General features: G+C 44.2%; 2 protein-coding genes across 3 annotated transcripts in view; both read right to left on the reverse strand.

Moving 5' to 3' along the window:
- Window positions 1–3,184: 3,184 nt before the first annotated feature.
- Window positions 3,185–15,093, reverse strand: nlrx1 (NLR family member X1). 2 transcript variants are annotated; one of them, XM_036536118.1, is made up of 8 exons: window positions 14,981–15,093; window positions 12,825–12,928; window positions 12,621–12,684; window positions 11,146–11,759; window positions 9,533–10,932; window positions 7,796–7,882; window positions 5,005–5,256; window positions 3,185–4,872 (listed from the first exon to the last, which is right to left on the reverse strand). In XM_036536118.1, the coding sequence occupies exons 3-8, from the start codon at window positions 12,652–12,654 to the stop codon at window positions 4,536–4,538; spliced, it is 2,724 nt and encodes a 907-aa protein (XP_036392011.1). In that variant the 5' UTR covers window positions 12,655–12,684; window positions 12,825–12,928; window positions 14,981–15,093; the 3' UTR covers window positions 3,185–4,535. The 2 variants fall into 2 exon arrangements, with proteins under 2 accessions (XP_036392011.1, XP_036392010.1); XM_036536117.1 differs by lacking the exons at window positions 12,825–12,928; window positions 14,981–15,093 and adding an exon at window positions 12,300–12,397 and having other exon boundaries at window positions 12,621–12,670.
- A 6,513-nt stretch (window positions 15,094–21,606) lies between these two features.
- abcg4b (ATP-binding cassette, sub-family G (WHITE), member 4b) overlaps window positions 21,607–23,503 on the reverse strand; it is a 21,945-nt gene continuing 20,048 nt past the window's right edge. The window contains exons 13-15 of the mRNA XM_036536953.1: window positions 22,814–22,972; window positions 22,233–22,351; window positions 21,607–21,832 (exon numbers count right to left, since the gene is read on the reverse strand). Of these exons, the coding sequence (XP_036392846.1) occupies window positions 21,607–21,832; window positions 22,233–22,351; window positions 22,814–22,972 (504 nt within the window). The remainder of the gene's footprint in view (window positions 21,833–22,232; window positions 22,352–22,813; window positions 22,973–23,503) is intronic.

A 23,503-nucleotide genomic window follows, 5' to 3' on the forward strand; every position in this document is an offset into this window, starting at 1 on the left:
AGATTCAGTCATACAGGCACACATGTAAATACGCTCATATCTGCTGGTCTCATTTTCTCAGTGAAGTTGCAGTATTCCAGAGGGGTGCTCTCCAGCCAGTCCTTCTGCTGGTCTCATTTTCTCAGTGAAGTTGCAGTATTCCAGAGGGGTGCTCTCCAGCCAGTCCTGCAGGAAGCATATTCTGTTCTGTCTCTTTTACGCCTGCATGCAATGGCAAGGAGTGGAGTTCTTTATCTGCAGCGCAATACTACCCAGCCACTACCCAGCGTTCTCAAGGGCAGACCAGTATAAACATAAACATCACGAGCTCATGCATTTCAAGTATATGTGCACATACTTCAACAACATTCAGGGGCCTTGCAGCTGGTGCATTGGCTGGTTTTTATGATTAATCTAATGCTAAGTTCAGGTCAAATCCACTGACCTCACAGAAGGAAATCATTCCTCCTTTCATCACCCATAAAGCAACTAATTAATAATTATACTAATTATAATTAATAATACTTATTAATAAGTATTTTTAGTGCACAAAAATAAATGTTGCAATAAAATGTCTGCTAAATCTGCTAAATAAATAAATGTAAATGTAAAATGTACATTACAGTAACTTTTGTTGACAATGTGCATCTGCCTTGATGAGTATGTGAGTAAGTATGTGCATGTGTGTGCACAGTTATGTGTGTGTTTATGCATCTGTGTGCATCCAGTGTATGCTTGTGCACATGTGTGTATGCATGTATAAGGTGTGTGTGTGAGTGTCTTTTCTTACCTGATTGCGATGCAGAATTAGGCCTGCAGTGGGAGGCACCCCAGTTTGTTCTGGTTTCTCATATCCCTCTCAATTGAGTAATCCAACACTTCTCAAAATGGGGGTCACGAGATTACAAGGAACCGCATCCAGATTATATATTAACTGACAACTGTAAAAAATGTGTCTGAAGTGTCTATTGAAAAAATCTTTAGGCTTCTGCATTTTCTGTATGTCACTGCTACACTTTGTGTCACTGCAGTGGTGTATCCAAGAGACAACCACCACTATAACTCAACATTGCTTAAAGCGTTTTAGGAGCCATTTATTATTTTGTGTTGAGATTGTATTTTGTCATTTCATTGCACTTGCACTACTTATTTCATCCAGTGGAGGGTAGTATGACAGGCACAACAGCACAAATAGGCAGGTGATGCAGGAAGTAAGCATGCACAGGCAGAGGCAGCTAGCACTGCCGGGATGCAGGCACGGACTCAGATGCAGACCAAGCAAGTACGGATTTTAAGGGCTTTATTTGGAATCACTGGGCAAGTTCGTGGTGGCAGTACAGGCAGAGTCAAAAACCGGAAAGGCAGTCTGAGGCAGAAACAAACCAGGAGCAGGGATCAGGGACAGGAACAGGCTGGGTCGAAACCAGCTAGGCAGGCAGATCAGGCGACCAAGGCAGGAACAGCAGGCAGAGACAAGGTACAAAGTCAGGCAGGAATCAGTATGGAAACAACAACACAAGTAACAAGGCGGGACCATAACAGAGCAAGCACTGAGACGAACTGGCAACAAGACAGAGACGAGCAGCAGGGTAGATATAGGGCTGGCCTGACAAGGAGGTGGGATGCAGGTGAGCAGGCAGGCAGGTGGAGACGATCAGGTAATCAGGTGAATGGGGACAGGGCGGAGAGCGAGGCGGGGCCGGAACACAGAGGAACAGTAAAGAAAAGCACATGGACGACACTGACAGACAGGGAGAACACCAAAACAACAGCTAGGGGGCCGAAGTGCTGACAAACACAGCTTTTACCAGGCAGGCAACTCTTTATGCTTGAACGTAACCTGTCTATTCTTTTAATAAACTAACAAGCCAAAGATAACACACTGAACATTAATTCTGTTTCAACTGCCTGTGCCTTAGTGGCTTTGAACGTTTTAAATCTGAACTTCGAAAAGAGCAATTACACCCTGAGTTCTTTGAAAAGAGCAATTACACCCCGAGTTCACAACATTTTAACGATCAAGCTAGTGAGCTATGAATCTAGCAAAGCAAGTCGGATGGAAAGTTCACAAATATTTTGATTAATTAGATAACTGTCAAAAAGGGAATATAACTTTCAAAAAGTTACTAAAGTTAAGCATCAATAACATTATTTTGAATATCTTCAGGCATTTACCTTCTTCATCAGCAAATTGTGTAATTTGAGAGAGGTGCCCCAAGCTCAGGATTGGGGTGCTCCTGTGTAAATAGGGGGAACCCACGAAATTACCATGTTCCCAACTGGGTATGAATAGGCCATAGTGGGGAAAAGTCAGGGATTCAAACCCAGGCTGATGCTGGGTTTAATTGTAAAAGTGGCATATGATTTCATCTTATCTCTTCTGCTTCTTGAGAGGATTGTTGCAGACAAGAATACGTGGCCGAATGAGACCCTGTTCAAGGAAACTGTCAAGGTTTTGCGCAGAAAACCAAACAGCCATCATTGTAACATCATTAGGAAATATAACTTACTCAGTTTTGTAAAGTCTGAAAATGTGTAGAACAGCTTTTACAACCACTTCCAATCACAATTGCACAATATATGTGGCAAAAACTTAATTAACATTAATTGACATCTGGCAATATAATATCAACACAATATATATTAGAGAGAATGATCCCAGGCAAAATGTTCATTCTCTGAAACTACAGTTTCTGAAGCTGTTGTGCAGGAAACAGAAAAGCTGACTTTGCGGGGTCATGTTGTGAAGCGTTACCTGCAGCGGCTTCATGGTGCCTGCGTTTGTCTCCTCGGTAGCTGAGCAGAAAGGCAGAGCACACGTACGAGGTGCAGAGACACACACAGAACCCTGCACCAGCAGTGCTGCCTAATCCCTGTCTGCTCTAATGCTTCAGCTCAGGATCCAGACACTTTGCTGAATATCTTCACTATCCCATTGTCCCATACTAAACAAGATCACAGCTGAGTCAACTGGGATACACATTTGTGAAATTTGACTGAATCCTATGGTTACATTGTTATTCAGGTGCATCAGGACACTGTGCGTGCACAGCTGGAGTGAAGAAAGAACAGCCTCATCAGATGTGTATTTGTATACTGTTGTGCAGTGTTAAGGACAAAGTGAATACAACGATGATGCAGTCCTGAAAGTCAGGTAGCTAGAGAGACTCAAAAACCAGACAGCGCAGCCTTGATGCAAGCATTTTTTCATTGTTCAAACAAATTCTCAGGCACATTGGTGACAAACGTTTGACATAAAGGCAAATATTTTGTTCCATTAACTACATTCACTTATAAAAAACTTCTAATTCAATTTTTTAATCTCTCTCCCTGAACTATGAAACATGTTGAGTCTAAGATCAGGAATATCATGTATATACTTTGTTGCACAAAATCTCCTCATTTACTAAAAAGGCCTGAGGGCTCCAGGTTTGAGTCCAGAGTGAAGCGCTGACATTTCTTTCAGGAAAGACCTTCACCTGCTGCAGGTGTTTATTTCAACAGAAATATCCTCACTTCTCCACTTACATATGATGGACAGCACAGATCATACGGACATCTGCCGAGCAAATTAACATGTACAGAATCATGGGATGGCGACTTCATGTGTCAGGCCATCACTGTCTCCAATCACATACTGTATCATATAATAAGTGGTAAGCTTGTTCCCCTCCCAGCCTCTAGGCGGCACCCTTCTCCAGCATGTGCCCTTCTCCACCCAGCGAAACACATATCATACGGACGTTTGCAGAGCAAATCAACAAAAATAAAATGATAATAAATCCTGGAGAACTGATTCCATATCAGAACACATTTTTCTGTTCATTATCAATACTCTGAACCTTTAAACCACAAAGCGGGTTCAGCATTCAAGTAAAAAAATTTAGTCAGGTTCATTGTATCAATCCTTTGTTTTCCATTCGAGATCAAAATCAAGATTGACAGTAAATCTTTTTCCCACAAATGACTGATGATTTCAAATATGCCTTTTGCAATAAATGGAAGTCATAAGTTGCCATTGGATTAAAACTGATTACTATGGCTTTAACACAAAACAAATACACACCTCTTCCTCAGGACCCCTGTAAATACTAGCACCCACATACATAGCTAAAAATCTCACAAATACAGATCTGTTTCTCTTCAGCACAGCTGAGGCACAGCATGCAGAGTCCTGCTCTTACAGACGTAATTTCTGCAGGACGCATGTACCACAGACACGGAGAGAAGGAGACACCGCACCAAACCACAGACGTGTTCAGAATGAGGGGACACAGAATCACAGACGTGTTCAGAATGAGGGGACACAGAATCACAGATGTGAACAGAATGAGGGGACACAGAATCACAGACGTGAACAGAATGAGGGGACACAGAATCACAGATGTGTTCAGAATGAGGGGACACAGAATCACAGATGTGTTTAGAATGAGGGGACACAGAATCACAGATGTGTTCAGAATGAGGGGAGGGTGAGCTCATGTGTCAGGCCATCACTGTCTCCAGTAACATATGATATCATTTAATACGTGTTAAGCTTGTTCTCCTCCCAGCCTCTAGGCGGCACCCTTCTCCAGCATGTGCAGGATTTCCCTCACGCCTTTCTCAACCCTGCGGAAGTGCAGCCTCTTCCAGAAGCTGTGCTGCTGCCTGCGGCCGGACTCCAGGTCCCGGAGGAAGACCTGCAGCTGCTCCTGCACTCGGTCTCGCTCCCAGGAGGTGGAGTTCTTGCGAATGACGCTCAGGATCGGGTGCCAGTTGTCGGAGACATCTGAGCCCTCGGTCACCGAGGCCAGAACCTTGACACGGCGGCTGGCCCCATCCTGTCCCCGCGCTGTGCCGTGCACGTACAGGGACTGCTTTCCCACCTCACTCAAACGGTTCAAGTACAGACTGCAGAGGAGCAACGTACAGAGGCTGTGCTATATACCTGCATTTTCATTCAAAGCGTTTCAATGTAACTATGCATATGAAATATTGTAAGTGAACTCTAGCATTGTGGGATAAGGACTCTGCAATACTCACTGCAGTGTGTGAATAGTGGGGTGCTCTCTGCAGGAGTCCACCAGGCTGAGGGCAGCGCTGTCCCCGATGTTGTTGTAGGCCACGTTCAGCTCCTCCAGGCCCTCGTGCTGGGCCAGCTTTTCTGCCAGCTCAGCAGCTCCCTCGTCCCCCAGGCCCGTGTGCATGAGAGACAGCTGGCGCAGGGAGCGGTTCCTGGGGAGAGCATGGAGCAGGCAGCGCACTCCCTCCTCCTGCAGCGGGTTATCACACAGCCTGCGGAAACACAGCGTCCCGTCAGCAACACAGCAGCACACCGCCCTGTCAGCAGCACAGCGTCCCGTCAGCAACACAGCAGCACACCGCCCTGTCAGCAGCACAGCGCCCCGTCAGCAGCGCAGCGTCCCGTCAGCAGCGCAGCGTCCCATCAGCAACACAGCGTCAGCAACACAGCGTCAGCAACGCAGCGTCCCGTCAGCAACACAGCGTCCCGTCAGCAACACAGCGTCCCGTCAGCAACACAGCGTCCCGTCAGCAGCACAGCGTCCCGTCAGCAACACAGCGTCCCGTCAGCAGCACAGCGTCCCGTCAGCAGCACAGCGTCCCGTCAGCAACACAGCGTCAGCAGCACAGCGTCCCGTCAGCAGCACAGCGTCCCGTCAGCAGCACAGCGTCCCGTCAGCAACACAGCGTCAGCAGCACAGCGTCCCGTCAGCAGCACAGCGTCCCGTCAGCAACACAGCGTCCCATCAGCAGCACAGCGTCCCGTCAGCAGCACAGCGTCAGCAGCACAGCGTCCCGTCAGCAGCACAGCGTCCCGTCAGCAACACAGCGTCCCGTCAGCAACACAGCGTCAGCAACACAGCGTCCCGTCAGCAGCGCAGCGTCCCGTCAGCAACACAGCATCCCGTCAGCAACACAGCGTCAGCAGCACAGCGTCCCGTCAGCAACACAGCGTCCCGTCAGCAGCACAGCGTCCCGTCAGCAACACAGCGTCAGCAACACAGCGTCCCGTCAGCAACACAGCGTCCCGTCAGCAGCACAGCGTCAGCAACACAGCGTCCCGTCAGCAGCACAGCGTCCCGTCAGCAGCACAGCGTCCCGTCAGCAACACAGCGTCCCGTCAGCAACACAGCGTCAGCAGCACAGCGTCCCGTCAGCAACACAGCGTCAGCAGCACAGCGTCCCGTCAGCAACACAGTGTCCCGTCAGCAACACAGCGTCCCGTCAGCAACACAGTGTCCCGTCAGCAACACAGCGTCCCGTCAGCAACACAGCGTCAGCAACACAGCGTCCCGTCAGCAGCACAGTGTCAGCAGCACAGCGTCCCGTCAGCAACACAGCGTCAGCAGCACAGCGTCCCGTCAGCAGCACAGCGTCCCGTCAGCAACACAGCGTCCCGTCAGCAACACAGCGTCAGCAGCACAGCGTCCCGTCAGCAACACAGCGTCAGCAGCACAGCGTCCCGTCAGCAGCACAGCGTCCCGTCAGCAGCACAGCGTCCCGTCAGCAACACAGCGTCCCGTCAGCAACACAGCGTCAGCAGCACAGCGTCCCGTCAGCAGCACAGCGTCCCGTCAGCAGCACTACAGCCCACTGCTGCAGAGCAAATACTTTAAAAGGGAAAATAATGCTGAAAGCCACTGATAACGTTGGAAGAACAAACCTTACATCTGAATCCTTTCATTCAGATATAATTACATTACATCATCAGATGTTACCTTCCATACAACAAACAATGAAAATACAAATGACAGGGTTAAGAAGGGTCAGTCTGTTTATCTGCAATAAGAAGAGTCACACTGTTTTACTGCATTAAAAAGAATCAATCTTTCTAACAGCAATAAGAAGAGTCGCACTGTTTTACTGCATTAAAAAGAATCAATCTTTCTAACAGCAATAAGAAGAGTCGCACTGTTTTACTGCATTAAAAAGAATCAATCTTTCTAACAGCAATAAGAAGAGTCGCACTGTTTTACTGCATTAAAAAGAATCAATCTTTCTAACAGCAATAAGAAGAGTCGCACTGTTTTACTGCATTAAAAAGAATCAATCTTTCTAACAGCAATAAGAAGAGTCGCACTGTTTTACTGCATTAAAAAGAATCAATCTTTCTAACAGCAATAAGAAGAGTCGCACTGTTTTACTGCATTAAAAAGAATCAATCTTTCTAACAGCAATAAGAAGAGTCGCACTGTTTTACTGCATTAAAAAGAATCAATCTTTCTAACAGCAATAAGAAGAGTCGCACTGTTTTACTGCATTAAAAAGAATCAATCTTTCTAACAGCAATAAGAAGAGTCGCACTGTTTTACTGCATTAAAAAGAATCAATCTTTCTAACAGCAATAAGAAGAGTCGCACTGTTTTACTGCATTAAAAAGAATCAATCTTTCTAACAGCAATAAGAAGAGTCGCACTGTTTTACTGCATTAAAAAGAATCAATCTTTCTAACAGCAATAAGAAGAGTCGCACTGTTTTACTGCATTAAAAAGAATCAATCTTTCTAACAGCAATAAGAAGAGTCGCACTGTTTTACTGCATTAAAAAGAATCAATCTTTCTAACAGCAATAAGAAGAGTCGCACTGTTTTACTGCATTAAAAAGAATCAATCTTTCTAACAGCAATAAGAAGAGTCGCACTGTTTTACTGCATTAAAAAGAATCAATCTTTCTAACAGCAATAAGAAGAGTCGCACTGTTTTACTGCATTAAAAAGAATCAATCTTTCTAACTGCAATAAGAAGAGTCGCACTGTTTTACTGCATTAAAAAGAATCAATCTTTCTAACTGCAATAAGAAGAGTCAGTCTTACTGTAAGGATCTAAGTGCACAGCTTGGATCAAGCAGAAGGTCTCTGAAGATTACACAGGACTCGGGACCCAGGCAGTTAAACTGCAGGCTGTGAGACAGAGACAGGCAAACACAGCTGTCACACACACATGCTGTTACTTCCATTAAACCACGGTCTCCAAGAGCTGCGTTTTCACATGGTGAATCTGCAAAGACATTATCAAAATGGTAAATTACTGTGATTAACCCTCACTCTCCCACATTACATCATGCTCTTTCTGTTTCCATGGCTGAGGGCAGCTCTGTGTTCTGATTACGCAACAAAACATCTCAACAGATTTACAGATAATGTCCATCCTATTGAGTTGTCAGGAAGGACAGTCACATTGCATTCTGCATGGTAAGAGACAATAGATAAAAGGATGTTTCAGTTAATTCAAAACCAAATGTTAATTGAACAAATCCAACTGGCATTTGGAATTTCACCAAACATTTCACACTTCATTCATATTTGTAAATTGTGAGCAAATGTTACCAAGAAGGACGAGAACTGGGAAAGTTTATGGATGCACTTAAATCCAGACTCCAGTGGTATTTTCCACATTTTTGGAGATTTCAAAACAATATAGCTTATTGCTCATAACTGAGCCCCCAAAAAGTCTATAAAATTACTACTTACAATGTTAGCCGCTCTGACTGTAACAGTCAAAAACAAAATGTCATTCAAACAGTTAAATATTCATTAGTTTAGGAGGAAATATTTCATATTCATTAGTTTCAACTGAAGTATGAGGAAATATTTAGAAATATTTATTCTTTAGTGTAGGTGGACTGTTAGGATTGGGGCAGACACATCACATGCGCACACGTCTTGGTTCTTGGATTCAGCACATGCTGATGATGCCACAATGACATTAGATGCAGGCCCTAAGAAGCTTAAAACAGTGACCCTCTGGCAGGAAGGGGAGGAGAAAAAACTCATGGCAAACTTCAAAACAAAGCAGACCTTTGCAGAGGATTAATGAAATTGGTTTTGGGTGAATATGATTTGGAGTGTGAAAATTGATCTTTTTATAGTGAGTCTGGGAGACAACCCTTGGTGCTAGCTTAGTCTACTCTGTTTTTGCTAGGGTTAGGGTGAATTGTTGGAGTTACATACCCCCGTCCCCACCAGCTCCCTGAAGAAGGTTAGACTGTAGCCTCTCTGCTGCTAGCCTGGGTTCAGCAGGTGAGATTCTAGTGTCTCTGCTGCTAGCCTGGGGTCAGGGTAGGCGTTTGTAGCAATATTATGAATGTGATTAGAAATACACTTCGATGAATAAAACATGATCAATTTTAACGACAGACGGTAAGTGAAGGACTGCAGAGAACCACGAAAACAGCTCTGGTGAAGAAGACAGTGCATCTGTGACATGTTACCAGGTGTTATGAAACTGCCGGTAGTATATGCAGCTATAAGGAGGCCATGCCCTCTCCTGTATAGATGTTCTTTTCCTAAGAAGAAAATCTACACTTACAAAATGGTGACATCAGGATCTTTGGAAATTGCATTCCCATAGTCCTCTTAAATCTTGGCATTTAATACCATTTTTAAATATTTTCCCCAATCGAAGGTTTTTTAACCTTGTAAAATAATTACTGTAATATATTCCTACTGTAATATATCAGATTAAAATATGACATTTAAACTGCAGTCTGACAGTAAGCTGCACTTGTGTTGGCGGACAGAAAGACGCAGAGGAAGAGCAGCTGATCTCACTTCAGTCTGCGCGTATGGAGGAAGGCAGGACACAGCGTCTCCAGCAGCTCCTGGGTCAGGTGGCAGGACGAGAGGTCCAGCTCCTCCAATAGGTGCCTGTGGGGGGTGCAGCTGAGCACTGAGCTCAAGATGAAGCACTTGAGGGGTGTCATGCGAACTGTGGAGAGGCTGACCGCTCTGAGCGAGCCCAGCACCTCTGCTGAGAGGCGTGGGTTCTGAAACTCATACAGAAGCACGAGGAGATCCATCAGCTCCTCGGGAGGCTGGGGCTTGCGGATCTCCCTAAGAAGGTGGCGGCGTAGCGTGCGGGTGATCTGCGACACCGTTGAGCTCTTGATACTGCAGCCCAACTGGTCCAGCAGGACGCGGTTGCCATAGTGCAGCAGGCCCCCCATGAAGATGGGGTACAGCTCAAAGGGCTTGGCCTCCAGCCGCTGCTGTGGCTGTGGACCCTGCACCCCCAGCAGGCTCTGCTCCATCTGGTCCAGCACGTCCTCGTTGAAGCTGTCCTCAGAACGGAACATCTCTGCTGCCATTGTTCTGGCGATGCGACCCTTGCTGTGACTGGAGATGGTCTCGAAGAGGCTGGGGAACAGCTTAAGCAAGTTGAAAACAGCAAAGATCCTGAGAGGGATGAATTTGGAGAGAATGCTAACCAGGGCAGTCACCTCCTCCCCAGCCTGTCCGATGGCCGAGGACACCTCCTTGCTCAGCTTCTCCAGGGCGGACTTGTTCTCTCCCAGCACTACGTACAGGGCGGCCAGGTACTCCTGCATGGCAGGGACCGCAAACACGTAGCGTCGCTCCTCCCCCTCGCCCGCCTCCACACAGGGCACCAGGAAGAAGTCCAACACGTCGGTGCGGAACACAGCCAGCTGCCGCAGCTCCTCGTCGGTCTTGGTCTTACCCCCCACCCACTGCTCCAGCTCCTCCTCAGAGAAGGACGTGCGTTTATTGGTGATGCCATCGAATGCCAGCTTCCCAACAGTGCGCACTACATACAACATCAAAGATGCCTGCTGCTGTGGGCCTGCCTCCAGCACCTCTCCGCCAAAATTCAGCCTGCAGAAGCTGGTGTAGATGCCGCTCAGAGTGCGGATGGGTGCCCGGGCGTCGGTGAAGTGCAGCAGGTGCAGCGTGGCACAAGTGAGCCAGCAGTACGAGGGCAGGAAGCAGGCGGCGGCTAGCTGGCTCTTGCGCCGCAGGTTGAGGTAGAGCAGCTCGATCAGGGACTCGGCCTCCGGAAGCCGCTTCTCTCCGCTCTGCTGCAGCAGCCTGCTGGTGAAATAGGCCCGCTGTCGATCGGGGTCGCTGAAGCCATATATCTGCACGTATCGGCTCACGTACTTCTTCGGGATACGGTCCAGCGCTGACAGTCTGGTCGTTACCAAGATGCTGGCCTGGAGAACAGAGCACACGAGCATTAATCCATACAGAAGGATTTCACTACAGCATTTTGTCTTAATGTGATCCAATATGCCAGTGCCCAAAGACAGAAGCACAGAGGCCACTGAAGATGACATACTGTTAGATCATTATCCTTGGCGATATGCACACTCCCAGCATAAAGGCTGTCAGCGTGGAGGTGTGCTGGTCTCCAGGGTGCCACCTACCTCCGGCAGCAGGTACTTGCGCAGCAGGTTGACCATGACTGCTGCAGAGGGCAGGGGTTCGGCAGGGTCGCTGCAGAGCTCGGTGGAGGCGATGCGGAAGTCCAGCAGCATCTTCTCCATGCCGTTGAAGATGAAGAGAACGTGTTTGGCCTGGTCTCCTTCCCCGCTGAGGAGGGGAGTCCGCCGCAGATGCAGGTACTTCCTCCCCACCAGGTCCCTGAGAGACGTGGGCCTGGCCAGCTGAGCAAGATCCTCACAGGAAAACGGAACCAGCAGTTTGAACTGGGTCAGTGTGGACCCAGCGCACCAGTCCAGAACCAGCTTCCGTACCACTGTGCTCTTCCCTGTCCCCACTGCTCCATACAGCAGCACGTTCAGGCCGCGCCCACCAGAGGGGGGGTCAAAGAGCTGCTCCACTGTGAGGGACGGGTGATGGGGCACCAGTGTCTTCATGGAGGCCTGCTGGAGGCCCTTACCCTCCTCTGGCTTCTGCTCCACCATCAGGGGCTCCACATGCATGGTCTCAGGGGAGAACACACCCCCAAACTGCTTCTCTTCCTGGGGCAGGTGGCTGAACCACAAGCCCAGCTTCTGCTTGTGGACTTCAATGAGGTCTACAAAAAACAGCACCATTAGTGCACAAATGCCCTCCAGCAATGCACTCCTTTCTCTAGAATTACAGAGGAAATTAACCAAGGCAAAAACGCCTATACACAGCATAATCACAGTAACCCCACTAACCCTTTGATCGCCAGTATCAATAAGCTGTAAGGTGAAAGAACATGTACTCATGGTTGACTGTGTTGACTGTCAAGCTTGATGTTTAAACACACACAACCACAGAAACAGATCCCAGACAAACACATCCTACAGAAACACATCCTAGAGAAACAAATCCCACAGAAACAGATCCCAGAGAAAAAGATCCTCAGACACATAGATCCCAGAGAAACAGATCCCAGAGAAAAAGATCCTCAGACACATAGATCCCAGAGAAACAGATCCCAGAGAAACAGATGCCCAAACCCAACTTCCTTTAGATGCTCTCCTACAGTCTTTCCCTCCAATGACTTTCCATTCCATCTCCTAGTTATACAAGTAGCTGCATGCAGGTGTGCAGACCTGATAAGTGTTTCTGCATAGCTGCTGCGTACCTGTGCCAGCTGCACTAGAGCAAAGAGGCCTGACTGAGTTCAGACTGGAGAGGAGGGGAGAGTGTCTCCAGCTCCTCCATGCTGTCCCAGAGAGCTGCCTGTGGGGGAAAGGAGAGTGAGGCTGCAGCCTCCTCCGGGAGGGCTGTCCATTTACACACTAAGAGCTGTGCCAAAAGGCTCTTCCACTGTGCCGGGAAGTCACAAGCCTGGAGACCAACATGCCCCCCCTCTCCCACCATTCACTCTGAAATTTTACTGCAAAGATATGAACTTTCACACTGTATGCCATGTTCATATCTAGGATTGACTATCAAGACTTACCTGTCCAACATGAAGACAGTCTGCTTCCTGGCATCTGGGTGTGTGACTTTGCTGAGCTTCATATCTGAAAAAAAGGTGCAGCCAGATAAAGGCTGAGTTCCTGCTCTATAGGACAGGAGGGGGTACAGCACCATGTTTCAGACTTTTTGCATGAGAAGATCATCAGAAGGGGACAGGGGTCAGGGGTCAGGGGTCAGGTCTTACTGTGCCTCCAAACCCAGGCCATGCGGAGAGCGTCCCGTTCCCCCCGCGCTCCTGCACCTGGCCGTCTCAAGCACTGCCACATCCTGCCGCACGGTTAGCGCTGCCTGCAGGAGCAACACATTACAGATGACTTATTTTCCGTTTCTATAGTTCAGCACTAATGTGTTGCTTATTGTACTGAGATTAGTGTAGTTATAAAAACACCAAGGTCTCCCGCCTTCCCTCTGTACAAAGAGGACAACTCCTCCCTGAACTGACAGTACTTCAATACCTGTAGGGCTTGCAGTGCCATACAAGACGAAACTTAACCCTCTAAACACAGCAGGTACATACAGGCTCTGAAAGGTACAGGTAAAGGTACCTGTGTTGCTCTTAGATTAAAACATTTAATTCAACACACCACAAACAGGAAAAAACAGCAAAACCCAAGTCAATTTACAAACTGTAAATCCCACCCTGAATGTGCAGTCTGTCCTGATCCTGAGAGCAGCACCTATTGCACGGCCGGGCTGCAGTGTTCTCACTCCTGCCTTTACACAGCAACGCACAAGGAATGAAGTCAGAAGCCAGAGACACCCCCATCAGGAGCTGCAGGCCCTGTGACACCTCTGGACCAATGTCAGGGGAAGAATGCTCTGCTGGCCAGGCTCTGTCCCCCCTCCCCGGCCCTGCTGAGCTGTTTTCTCACTGTACATTACTGTATCTGTCCAAAAAGGACGACCTCCAGCCACTGTGCCATTTCTAGCATAGAGCTGATTTCTATTTCCAGGGGAGCAGTGGCCTCTGAAATGCACAGCTGCCATGTCCTCGTGAGGCCACATAGCAGTGAGTGCCACAGACACACAAACACAACTTAGGCCTCTCCTGTCTGACACTGTTACTAAACATAACAGTAAAACTAAGACTGTAGCCACCTGTAAATACCTTTGAACTCCAAATTTTCAGTAATAATCTTCCAGCGAGCATAACTAGCAAACCTAGAAAACATGGCACCAACTTTCAGTGAGTATAATAAGCAAACTAAGGAAGCCTATCTCCAACTCACTCACCTCAAACACCATCTGGGAATATATCCTGTACTCTTCCAAGAAATATTTCGGTAACTGACAGCAAGGACACAGGCCCTGTTTAGAATTTTCCAAAAAAAAAAAAAACCCAGGTACTCAACAAACCACACATACACATACACATGAGATAGCCCTTATTGTTCTTCTACATTGAAATTTGCTGTAGGCTACTGCTTGAGTTAAAAAGAGCGTCTGATAAATGCATGTAATGTAACATTTCTAAAATCGACTACACGGAACAATTTGTCCATGATATGTGGTTTAACCTGTAATCTCTATACGAAAAAATGTCACCTAACATTTGAAAGGCTGTCGAAGGTAGCTTTCTAAGTTCTCTCGAGATTTCTGCGAATAAAACAAATATATCGAATAATAAAAAATACCCCTCTCCGTTATAAAATCAGTAACGTCCTGTTTTTTAAATGAACCATCTCGAGTTACTGGGAAAGTACTACTTGAGTTAATGAACAAAAGAGAATGCAAACAATACCTTCCAAGAGGCACTATTTTGATGTTTGATGTTAATATCACCAGCAACGCCGTTGTCTTATCTTAAAATAATTAGATAAGGTTAGTTAGCATTACAATCCCGGTGACCGAGGTGCGCCAACTTCCACTGCCAACGTTACCAATGGCTCCAGTCTAACCGGTATAAAACCATATACCACCCTGAAGGCGTCCTGCAGAATCAGTGCAATGAGAAATCGATCGCAGGAACCTCCGCTTTTGGGTACATATCGCATAGCCTATTTATGCTTTATATTGTACGCTTTGTACAACACCTACATTCGCTAATTCATGTAAATGCAACACATCAGATAACCTGCCCCGCCTTTAGTGAGACACAGTAGCCAGCTGGCTAAAACAAAACAGACATGGGTTGGTTAGACTTGTTTAAAATACATTTTCAGTTAAATATGCTTCTAAAATGACATGAAAATGACAATATGCTGTTGTCAGACAGCTCACCAAGATAACTTTAAATATTTGCCACGATACAGCAAACTACACAAACAACATAACAGCATGACATATTAGACCAGCGACTTTCAGTCGAATGTTATTTTTAAGGACAAAATCAGCTGTTACCCGTGTCGAGGCTGAAACATTTCGGCTACCGAAAGTCTGACATGCCGATACGCGGCGTCCCGTTACTTCCGCACTCCGTGCCCGCGCTGCGTGTGTAACACACCGCCCGGCGCAGTGTGTCAGAGTGTGTTGCGCTGTGTGCGTCTACTTCCTGCAGCAGGCCGGTGTAGCCCGCATGCAGCCGCAGCCCTGAACTGCTGATTCTTTCCGGTTTATCTCGTTCTTGAAATGTCGCACAGGAGTGCTTTTGGCTCATTAGCCTAGCTGAATTTACAGCTATCTGGAGCAGGAAGCTATACTGCAACGCGCAAACAGCCATGTAATGTAATTAATAGTCTAAGAGATGTGCGTTCCAATGCACTGACATAATGACTAACATGTGACCCACATTACACAAAAAATCTTATATTTTACTCCAGTTTGAATACAAACAGCATTGAACCTACTGAGATACCCTCCAGTGTGAAACTAGTCAAATCAGAGCTAGCCTATAGGATATATAACCTATATTTATCGAGGCAAAGTATTTAGGTTCTCGAATTATTATCCGTTCCTAAATCCTTTGCCGTATGATTGCTGAGGAATAAGTTGATTTTGTAACCGCTGTCTGCATGACGGGGTGCGAGGGGTGCCCAAATCACTACCCATTCTAATAATTCACCACCACTCGGCTCCTCCTAAGGGCTGTCATTTTACTGATTTTCCTTAGTTTTTCAGAATAAGCATAAATATAATTAACAGCCTCCGCGTGAAACTAAACAGTCTGTAAGTAACAATGATTCAGCGTTTCTAATATCGTTTACTCCTTGTTTTTTTTTTGTTTTTTTGTGGTGTTGTACTCTGCCTCACTTATAGGTCACTTTGAATAAACGCGTCTGCTAAATGAATAAATGTAAATGTAAATACATGTAATGACCCATCATGTCGCTCTTGGCTGCTACCATCACATCACCTTATTTCAGCTCAACCCATCACTCCTCCCGTTTCTACCTCACACCCTACCAGGCAGCAGCGGGTGGCGCTTATTAATGCGTCTGTCCAAAGGGTTACATATAAATGACTATGCACGCCAAAATTTTAGATAAAAGCACAACCACTTTGAAATAGCTTAAGATTTACATACATTTCTTTATACATTTTCTATATTTATTTTTGCAGCTCAGATCTGAGGATAAATAAATGAACAAAGTTATCAATATTAATTTTTAATACCCAGATTAGAGATAAAATGAATTATAAAGATGAAATAGATATTTTTTTTATATGTATGTATGTATAAAGCAGATAATTTAAACATTGATTTTGCAATGTTGCAGATTTAATCATGTATTTTTGAAACTCATATGTAACATATAAGAAATACTTATCTAAAAAACTAAATATCTGTTTTTGAGATCAAGATTTAAAACTGAAATACATTCCAATGTATTTGAGATACATTTTAAAAGCACTTATCCTTTTGGATTTCTGGAGAAAATCTGAAGATATATCATTAAAAAATGGATTGTCTGAGATTTAGTCTACTAGATTTTAGTCTAAATCTGGGACAAGATACAGACTGCACAAAAAGCAAGCCTTAAAACAGTTGAATACTGAATCAGAGGTAATAAAATGTGTGATCAGATTCATCAGCTTCAGTTCAGTTTCTGTCCTTTCATTAAAGCACTCAGCATCCATTGGCCTGCTGGTGTTGGTAATATCAGCACTTTTATATCAATCCACCAATCCATGCTGATGATGATGAGAACAACTGAAATGTATTTACATAATGATCTCATGAACTTCTGTTTCCTAATGTTACCGAATCTTGTGTGATGTTTTCTTTTCAACATTTCAAAAGGCCCATTTTAGAGTTATGTAAATACAATGAACCATACCATGTCAGCATTTTATCAGAAAGTGCAAATATACAGTTTTCATGTGATTCGGACATAATTTATATATCAGATGACATTGCCTTGTTGTTTACTCCAAATAAACTATTCAGATTTTTCAATCCTTCATTGAGAAGTAAAGTGATTGAGCATCCAGTAATGGTACGATGAATGAGCAGATATATGACACCAGCTAAAATATTTGTCTAACCCAGCTTCCCATTAATCTGCAAAAATGCAATACCTGGTAAAGTAAATAAACAATTAATGATAAATATACAAAATAAATGTACATTTTTATTTGATATACACATCCAGGCAGTTAACAGTTAGGTACAGGCAACTGATATTTTCAAATCTAAGAGTATAAAATGAATAGAAAGAAATTAAAATTGGAATATTGGCTATTGGAAGTGGCAGAGCTTGCAGTTGTCAGAGGCCTGCCATATATCCATGTCTCGTGAGCCTAGCAGTAATATAGCATTTTTACATGGTGTGTCCTTGGCATAACATTGAATCGTCACCATAGTTTGATTCCTAAGGTATCTGCTTGTTTAAGAATAGCATTCATTTGGCCTGCATTTAAATAAACAAATTTCCTCATAGGTGGCACAATGATACAATGGTTAAATTATAAACCATTTTCAATTGTTATCCACAATGTCTAACCATATTTATTTGAACCTGAATTGCCCAGCAATGTGAGAATTAAGGTTACAACAGAAAACCAGCTGAGAGCAGATAAGTCACCATAACACTCACATTTGTCCTTTCGGGAATACCCTCGAAAAGATCCTTTCATAAATTGGTCTGATACCTTAATAATCATATCTTGTAGCCAGTAAAAACAACAGTGAATGACTTCAGTTCTATAAGGGCATTTATTCTGTGGTGTGCTGTGTCAGACTCAACATTTATGCTAAGCAAGATTGCACTCATAACTTCTGTAAGACACTTGCATACAAATTTGGCTAAAAACATAAAAAGATGTTTTGGAAGCTTATATAGTTTTATTTGACAGGACGTAAAATAATTGTTTGAAGGCACCAATGGTCCAGTGGTCACTGCAATCAAAGGACTACATGGGAAAAGCTTCATATTCACACAGAGTGAAGACAGCTGAGTGTACACAGACAGGAGTTTCCATCACAATGTGCTGCCACTTGTGCAGTTCACTGATTAGCGTCTGTGACATGAACACATCAGGTATGGTGCATTCTGGCTGTTCTCAGTGGTGGCTGATCGTTGTATTATACTTAAAGAACTGTGTAAAGGCTCTTTTAAATTGTTTCTTGGTCATTTGTGTTGTACTGTGGGTTTGAGCCTTTATTCCCAAACTTATAGGCCTATCTGAGCCATGGCAACTTGTGATTTTGAAAAAGGAAATGCACAAATCTATCCCTTAAATTGCTCTCCTTCAGCCATCATTTGGTTTGCATAGTTAACAAATATAGAGTTAATTATCTGAACAATGTCTGCTAGTTTTGCTGCTAATTCCTTTCTTTTCATTGTTCTTCCTGTAGCAGTATTCTTCTTCTTCAAATCGTGAAATTGTGCTGCATTTGCACAGATCCACAGATTATTTGACCATGTGGGTGGATGTTCTCTTAAATCCACCCAACCAAAGCATATTGATGCTGTACAGATCAATTAACCTGTGCAAAGCCAGAACTGGACAACATTGGATAGAAGAAAAACAAAGGAAATTCTGCCTACTGCTACAAAAAACTCAGAACAAGTTGATAGAAATAATTAGTTCATTGGATAATACTTGTTCTGAATCTGTATCAAGTTCAGCATTCACAGCTGCTTTTGCAATCTTCAGTTTCTCAAGGGCATCAGTTACACTGGGAACACCAGGGCATTAGTTTCCTTACACTTTCAGAAGTACAAAAACACCTGGTTGGATGTCCTTTTATTAACACGACAATAATGCAGATAAATTATAGTGTGGTACCACAGCGGCTTCATCTAAACTGGCAGTTAAATCAGGACATTCCTGAAAGAGAGAGAGGTGCACTGTATAGAGCCCAAGCTTGCTTCTGTTGTCACTTGTCAGCAACAGGTACTAAATTATCTTATTGAAGAGGAACATTCCATGAAAGTGTGGCCAATAACCTGTAGTACATTTGATGTCCCAAAGACACTTAGGGGTATAAAGCATTTTTTCAGACAATTCAGAGAAACACAGAATACAGAGAAAGTGTGGCAGATGAGACACACATGACAATAGATTCTGAAACAGTAACCTTTGCGCAGAGAGAATTGATGACACACAAAAATCATTTGGAATTATTGCTGAAATGCCCATAAAAAAATGTCGTTTGAAATATATCATTGCAACACAACACTATATACAGCACTGTGATGGCGTCCAAGACTGTGGTTATACTCTTATTGCAAAATTACCTCTGAATTTTCTGAATGAGGTGTTTCTGTGGTGACACTTCGTAGAGCTTGCTCAGAGACGACACACGGCAGCCAATCTTTGCATTATTTCACAATACAAAGAGGAAACAGCATTTTGTCACTTTTGTGAACAGACTTCTCCTTTCTGCTTCCAATGCCACTATAAACTCCAGCTCTTCAGCTTCACTCTGCATAAAAGATGCTTAGCAAGAAGAAAAGCACAGGCTGAAAGGAAAGATTTACACATTACACTGACAGCATAATGTAGCTGTACTCTCATTATTACATTGATAATATTATCACTTGAATCACTGCAAGGCATGATAATCAGAATAAGTAGTATTTAACTGGTAAGCCTGTTAGATCTGAAGATATTTCCATTGCACTGCAGAGAAATAGCTCAGGGCAGTATGGGAAATTGCAATAAAACAGAGGAGTCTCCATTCACTATATAAATTCATTATATTAATCTTCCTCTGGGGCATAATGCACAGTTTAAATCTGACAGGAGAATTTCATGCTCTCAGATTGCCCTGTCACATTAGAGTCACTGGTAAGATTTTGTCCATATCCAGGGTTTTAGGGAGAAGTCAGCCATTTCCATACATCTCTGCAGTCTGCAGATTTAAGTGTGCAACACATCACCCTTAAAAACACAGATTTACACTTCATTCATAAAGGAACAGACAGCTATAGACTAACAAGTGATCTCGGGTAGAATCGGGTTGACAGAAATCTGGCTTCACTCAAGGTTTCTTTGAATGCTCATGGCCAGATGGAGAGCAGTGACACTCAGTACACAGGTGGGATCATGTATGATGGACATGAATCAGATTCTCAGGCTCTTGGTGCTGATGTGGACGGATCCTGAAAGGTTCTGATCCAGTAGGACTGAAGTCCATTTGAGATGCTGATCTAATAAGGTGTTATAAGGGAGGTGACAGTCTCTCTGGACTCTAGGGAAATCTTGATATTTAGCTTTTATCTCATCATTACATTACATTATTGGCATTTACCAGGCGCTCCTATGCAGAGCAACTTATAGTTTTTTTTTTGTACAATGTTATCCATTTATACCGCTGGATATTTACTGAGACAATTGTGGGTTAAGTACCTTGCCCAAAAGTACAACAGCAATGCACCAGTGGGGAATTGGACCAGCAACCTTTCAGTCACGAGTCCTGCTCCTTAACCATTATGCTACACTGCAGCCCTCCTCAGCTCTGGAGAATATGGCAGATGGCTCAGATTCAATACTTCAGTCTGCAAGATACTAAAAATGGCTTTGCATTACTGTAGGTATTTTTTCTATTCTTAAGTTAATTAGACTTGAGTTTAATTTTGTGATGCACAGACTGTTTTGAACTTTCAGGCTGCATTTAAATGCTTAGCCCCTGCAGCAATGGGATTTTGACATGGTGGAAGGACGGTATCAGACTCTGGGTTTTATTTGCAATAAAGAAGCCGGAAGCTGGCTGAAGCAGGCAGGCTTCAGGGACAACACACGTCTGATTCCCTCATCAGCTGCATATAGTACATACTGTGTGCTGTGTAAACTAACCCGAACCCTAACCCTAAGACATGTCTGATTCTCTCATCATGAATATAAATATATATGCTGAATATAATTCATATAGATTAGGCAAGATGAAAACACAGTGAGTGAACAACAGTTTTCAAATAAAGTAAGAAAGAAGGTATCAGCATGGAAGGACAGAATGTAGTTCTTTGAGATTAAAGTATTTTTTGAGAGGAATATAAAGAATTATACTGATTGAATAATCATCTTCATTGCTGCCTATTAAACTAACATGTGGCATCTAAAAATAATCAATAATTTGACGTTCCGTCTATCTGTCTTTGGACATACTGCCTCAAACCTGGGAGGACACTTGAAATGTTGTTTCATATCTGTACCATCTTGAGAAAAACAGTTTGATAATATGAAATGTAAAATATATCTGCTCTGACTCTCCACAGAGGAACATACAAGTCAGTCACTTATTTTTATTTATTTCCTTTTTTACATGTGCCACACTAGCATTAAGATGGCTTGTCATTTGTCTTTGCAAAGGTTATGGCATGTAAACATCTTCTTTAAATTTCTTTAAACTCCAGTTTTGGTATGTTCTTCCACTACGTTTCACTGATTCTGTGTGTCTCCCTTGTTAGTGGAATCAAAGGATGTTTGCACTGGGAGGTACAATTTCAAAGAAAATGAAGCTAGTTAATAAGGATCCTTGAGTTCTTTTTGCAAACTCTACCAGATGTCACATTAGGAGAATACGAGGTGTGGAGCCAGTGTGTACGATTTCCACAGGTGTGCAATAGCCACAAGGGGGCCTATCGCTCAGATTTGACTTTGTAACGCAAGACCAGGTAGGTGGCCAGCCGCAGAGTCAGAAAGAAAATGCCGAGAACAATGAAGTCCATGTACAGTTTGGCGTCCTCCACATCTAGCAGCTGGAGAACCTCCTCTGGCTTCTGGAATTTGCACACATTCCCTGGACAGTCTAGCTCTGTTCGGTTCATGCCATAGATGGACAGAATCACCCCTTCAAAGCCGTACCTAGGAGAGAGGAGGTAACAGGCTGTGGGGGCTCAGTGAGGGCTAAAAATCTCACACATGCATTAAATGCTCAGATGCTCTTATCCAGAGCAATTTACATCAGTTACAATGTTGTACATTTATACAGCTGGATATTTACTGAGGCAACTTGGGGTTAAGTACTTTGCCCAAGGGTACAACAGCGGTGCCCCAGCGGTGAATCGAACCTGAAACCTTTTGGTCATGAGTCCTGCTCCATAACCACTATGCTACACTGCCACCCCTGCACTGCCCCAGGATTACTTATCTAAAAATGAAGCCATTTCTCTGATGTATTCACATCATCAGAAGAAACACCCCACACTCCTTTTGATTGTTTTTTTTTGGTGCAGCTTTTGAATTCATGATGTCTGAGACATACCTGACGTAGGACACGTAGGAGCTCCACTGGAGGTACTTGGGGATGGTGTCAAAGTTTACAAAGAAGCCAGAGAAGAGGAGGACAGGAATAGCAGTAACAGGACCAACAAAAGTGGCCACCTGTGGACAGGTGCACACAAACCCCCAATCAGGACAGCACAGGACAGAAAATAGGCTAAAATGATAAGTATTTACATGTGGTGAAACAAGAGTATTTGACTTTAGTGTTGTTATTTCAATGGTAGTGTTGATAGATAGATATGATTGGTGTTGTGAAAACAAAGATGCAAGGTAACATTTCTCTCCACATAGTTAAGCATCAAGTTCACATGAGCTAATGTTGCTGTAACAGATCAGTGACAGGTTGTGTGTGTGTGACAGTATGATGGGGGTACATTACTCTTAAGCATAGCAGTTAGGCACTAACTTTATGCTACCAGCCATTTTGTCCCTTCATTTTTGCTGTTCTTGCTGTGAAATTTAGTGTGTCCTGCCATGCTGGCCTTTAATCAGGCTAGCTCATAGTGTCAGGCAAATGGACAGGTAATAGCAGGTGAATAATGTGGCAGCATGCTGGCTCACCTGTAAGGAGGTAGATGCGGCCCCAATGAGGAGCCCCAGTGACTGCGCCACCAGGGCGGTGCAGGTGGACAGCGCCACGAACAGCAGGTAGCGTAGCGCCTCCGCAGGCTGCTCTGTCATCCAGTACACGATGCTGCAGTACATGACGGGGCAGATGACCTGGGCAGGACGTGCAGGGTTTGAGAAGGACACCAGGGGGCACTGTGTTGCACAGGTCTACTGACCTCTTAGAAGCCCTAAATCTGACAGGTTTTTCAGAGTTGTTTAAACCACCAACCACCTGTTCACACATAAATCTCATGTAAAAGTGTCTGCCTCTAATGTTAACACACAGTAGTCTGCCTGGAAGACATCAAGAATTCTTACATACACACTCACCTTCAGCTCTGAGTGAAGTGGGAGAAAGAGATGATATTAAATCATTACAGTTTTTTACAACAGTTTTCACACTTAGGTCAATATCATGGCCACTTTTTCAAAACTCTTAACACTGTGTGCTTAACAACCATGCATATGAGCACATCAGTTAATCTTTCGTGCAAAATGCACTACAACCACCAAAACACTTCATAATTCAGCCAAAAGTGACTCGTGCTGCCATAACTATAGCAAATCTCTCCCAGCAGACTACTTTGTCACTCAAAGTACAATGGACTGAAAAACAGAAAAAACTTGAAGCAATGCAAAATG

This window comes from Megalops cyprinoides, chromosome 9, assembly GCF_013368585.1.
Source record: "Megalops cyprinoides isolate fMegCyp1 chromosome 9, fMegCyp1.pri, whole genome shotgun sequence".
In the NCBI taxonomy this organism is placed as follows: domain Eukaryota; kingdom Metazoa; phylum Chordata; class Actinopteri; order Elopiformes; family Megalopidae; genus Megalops; species Megalops cyprinoides.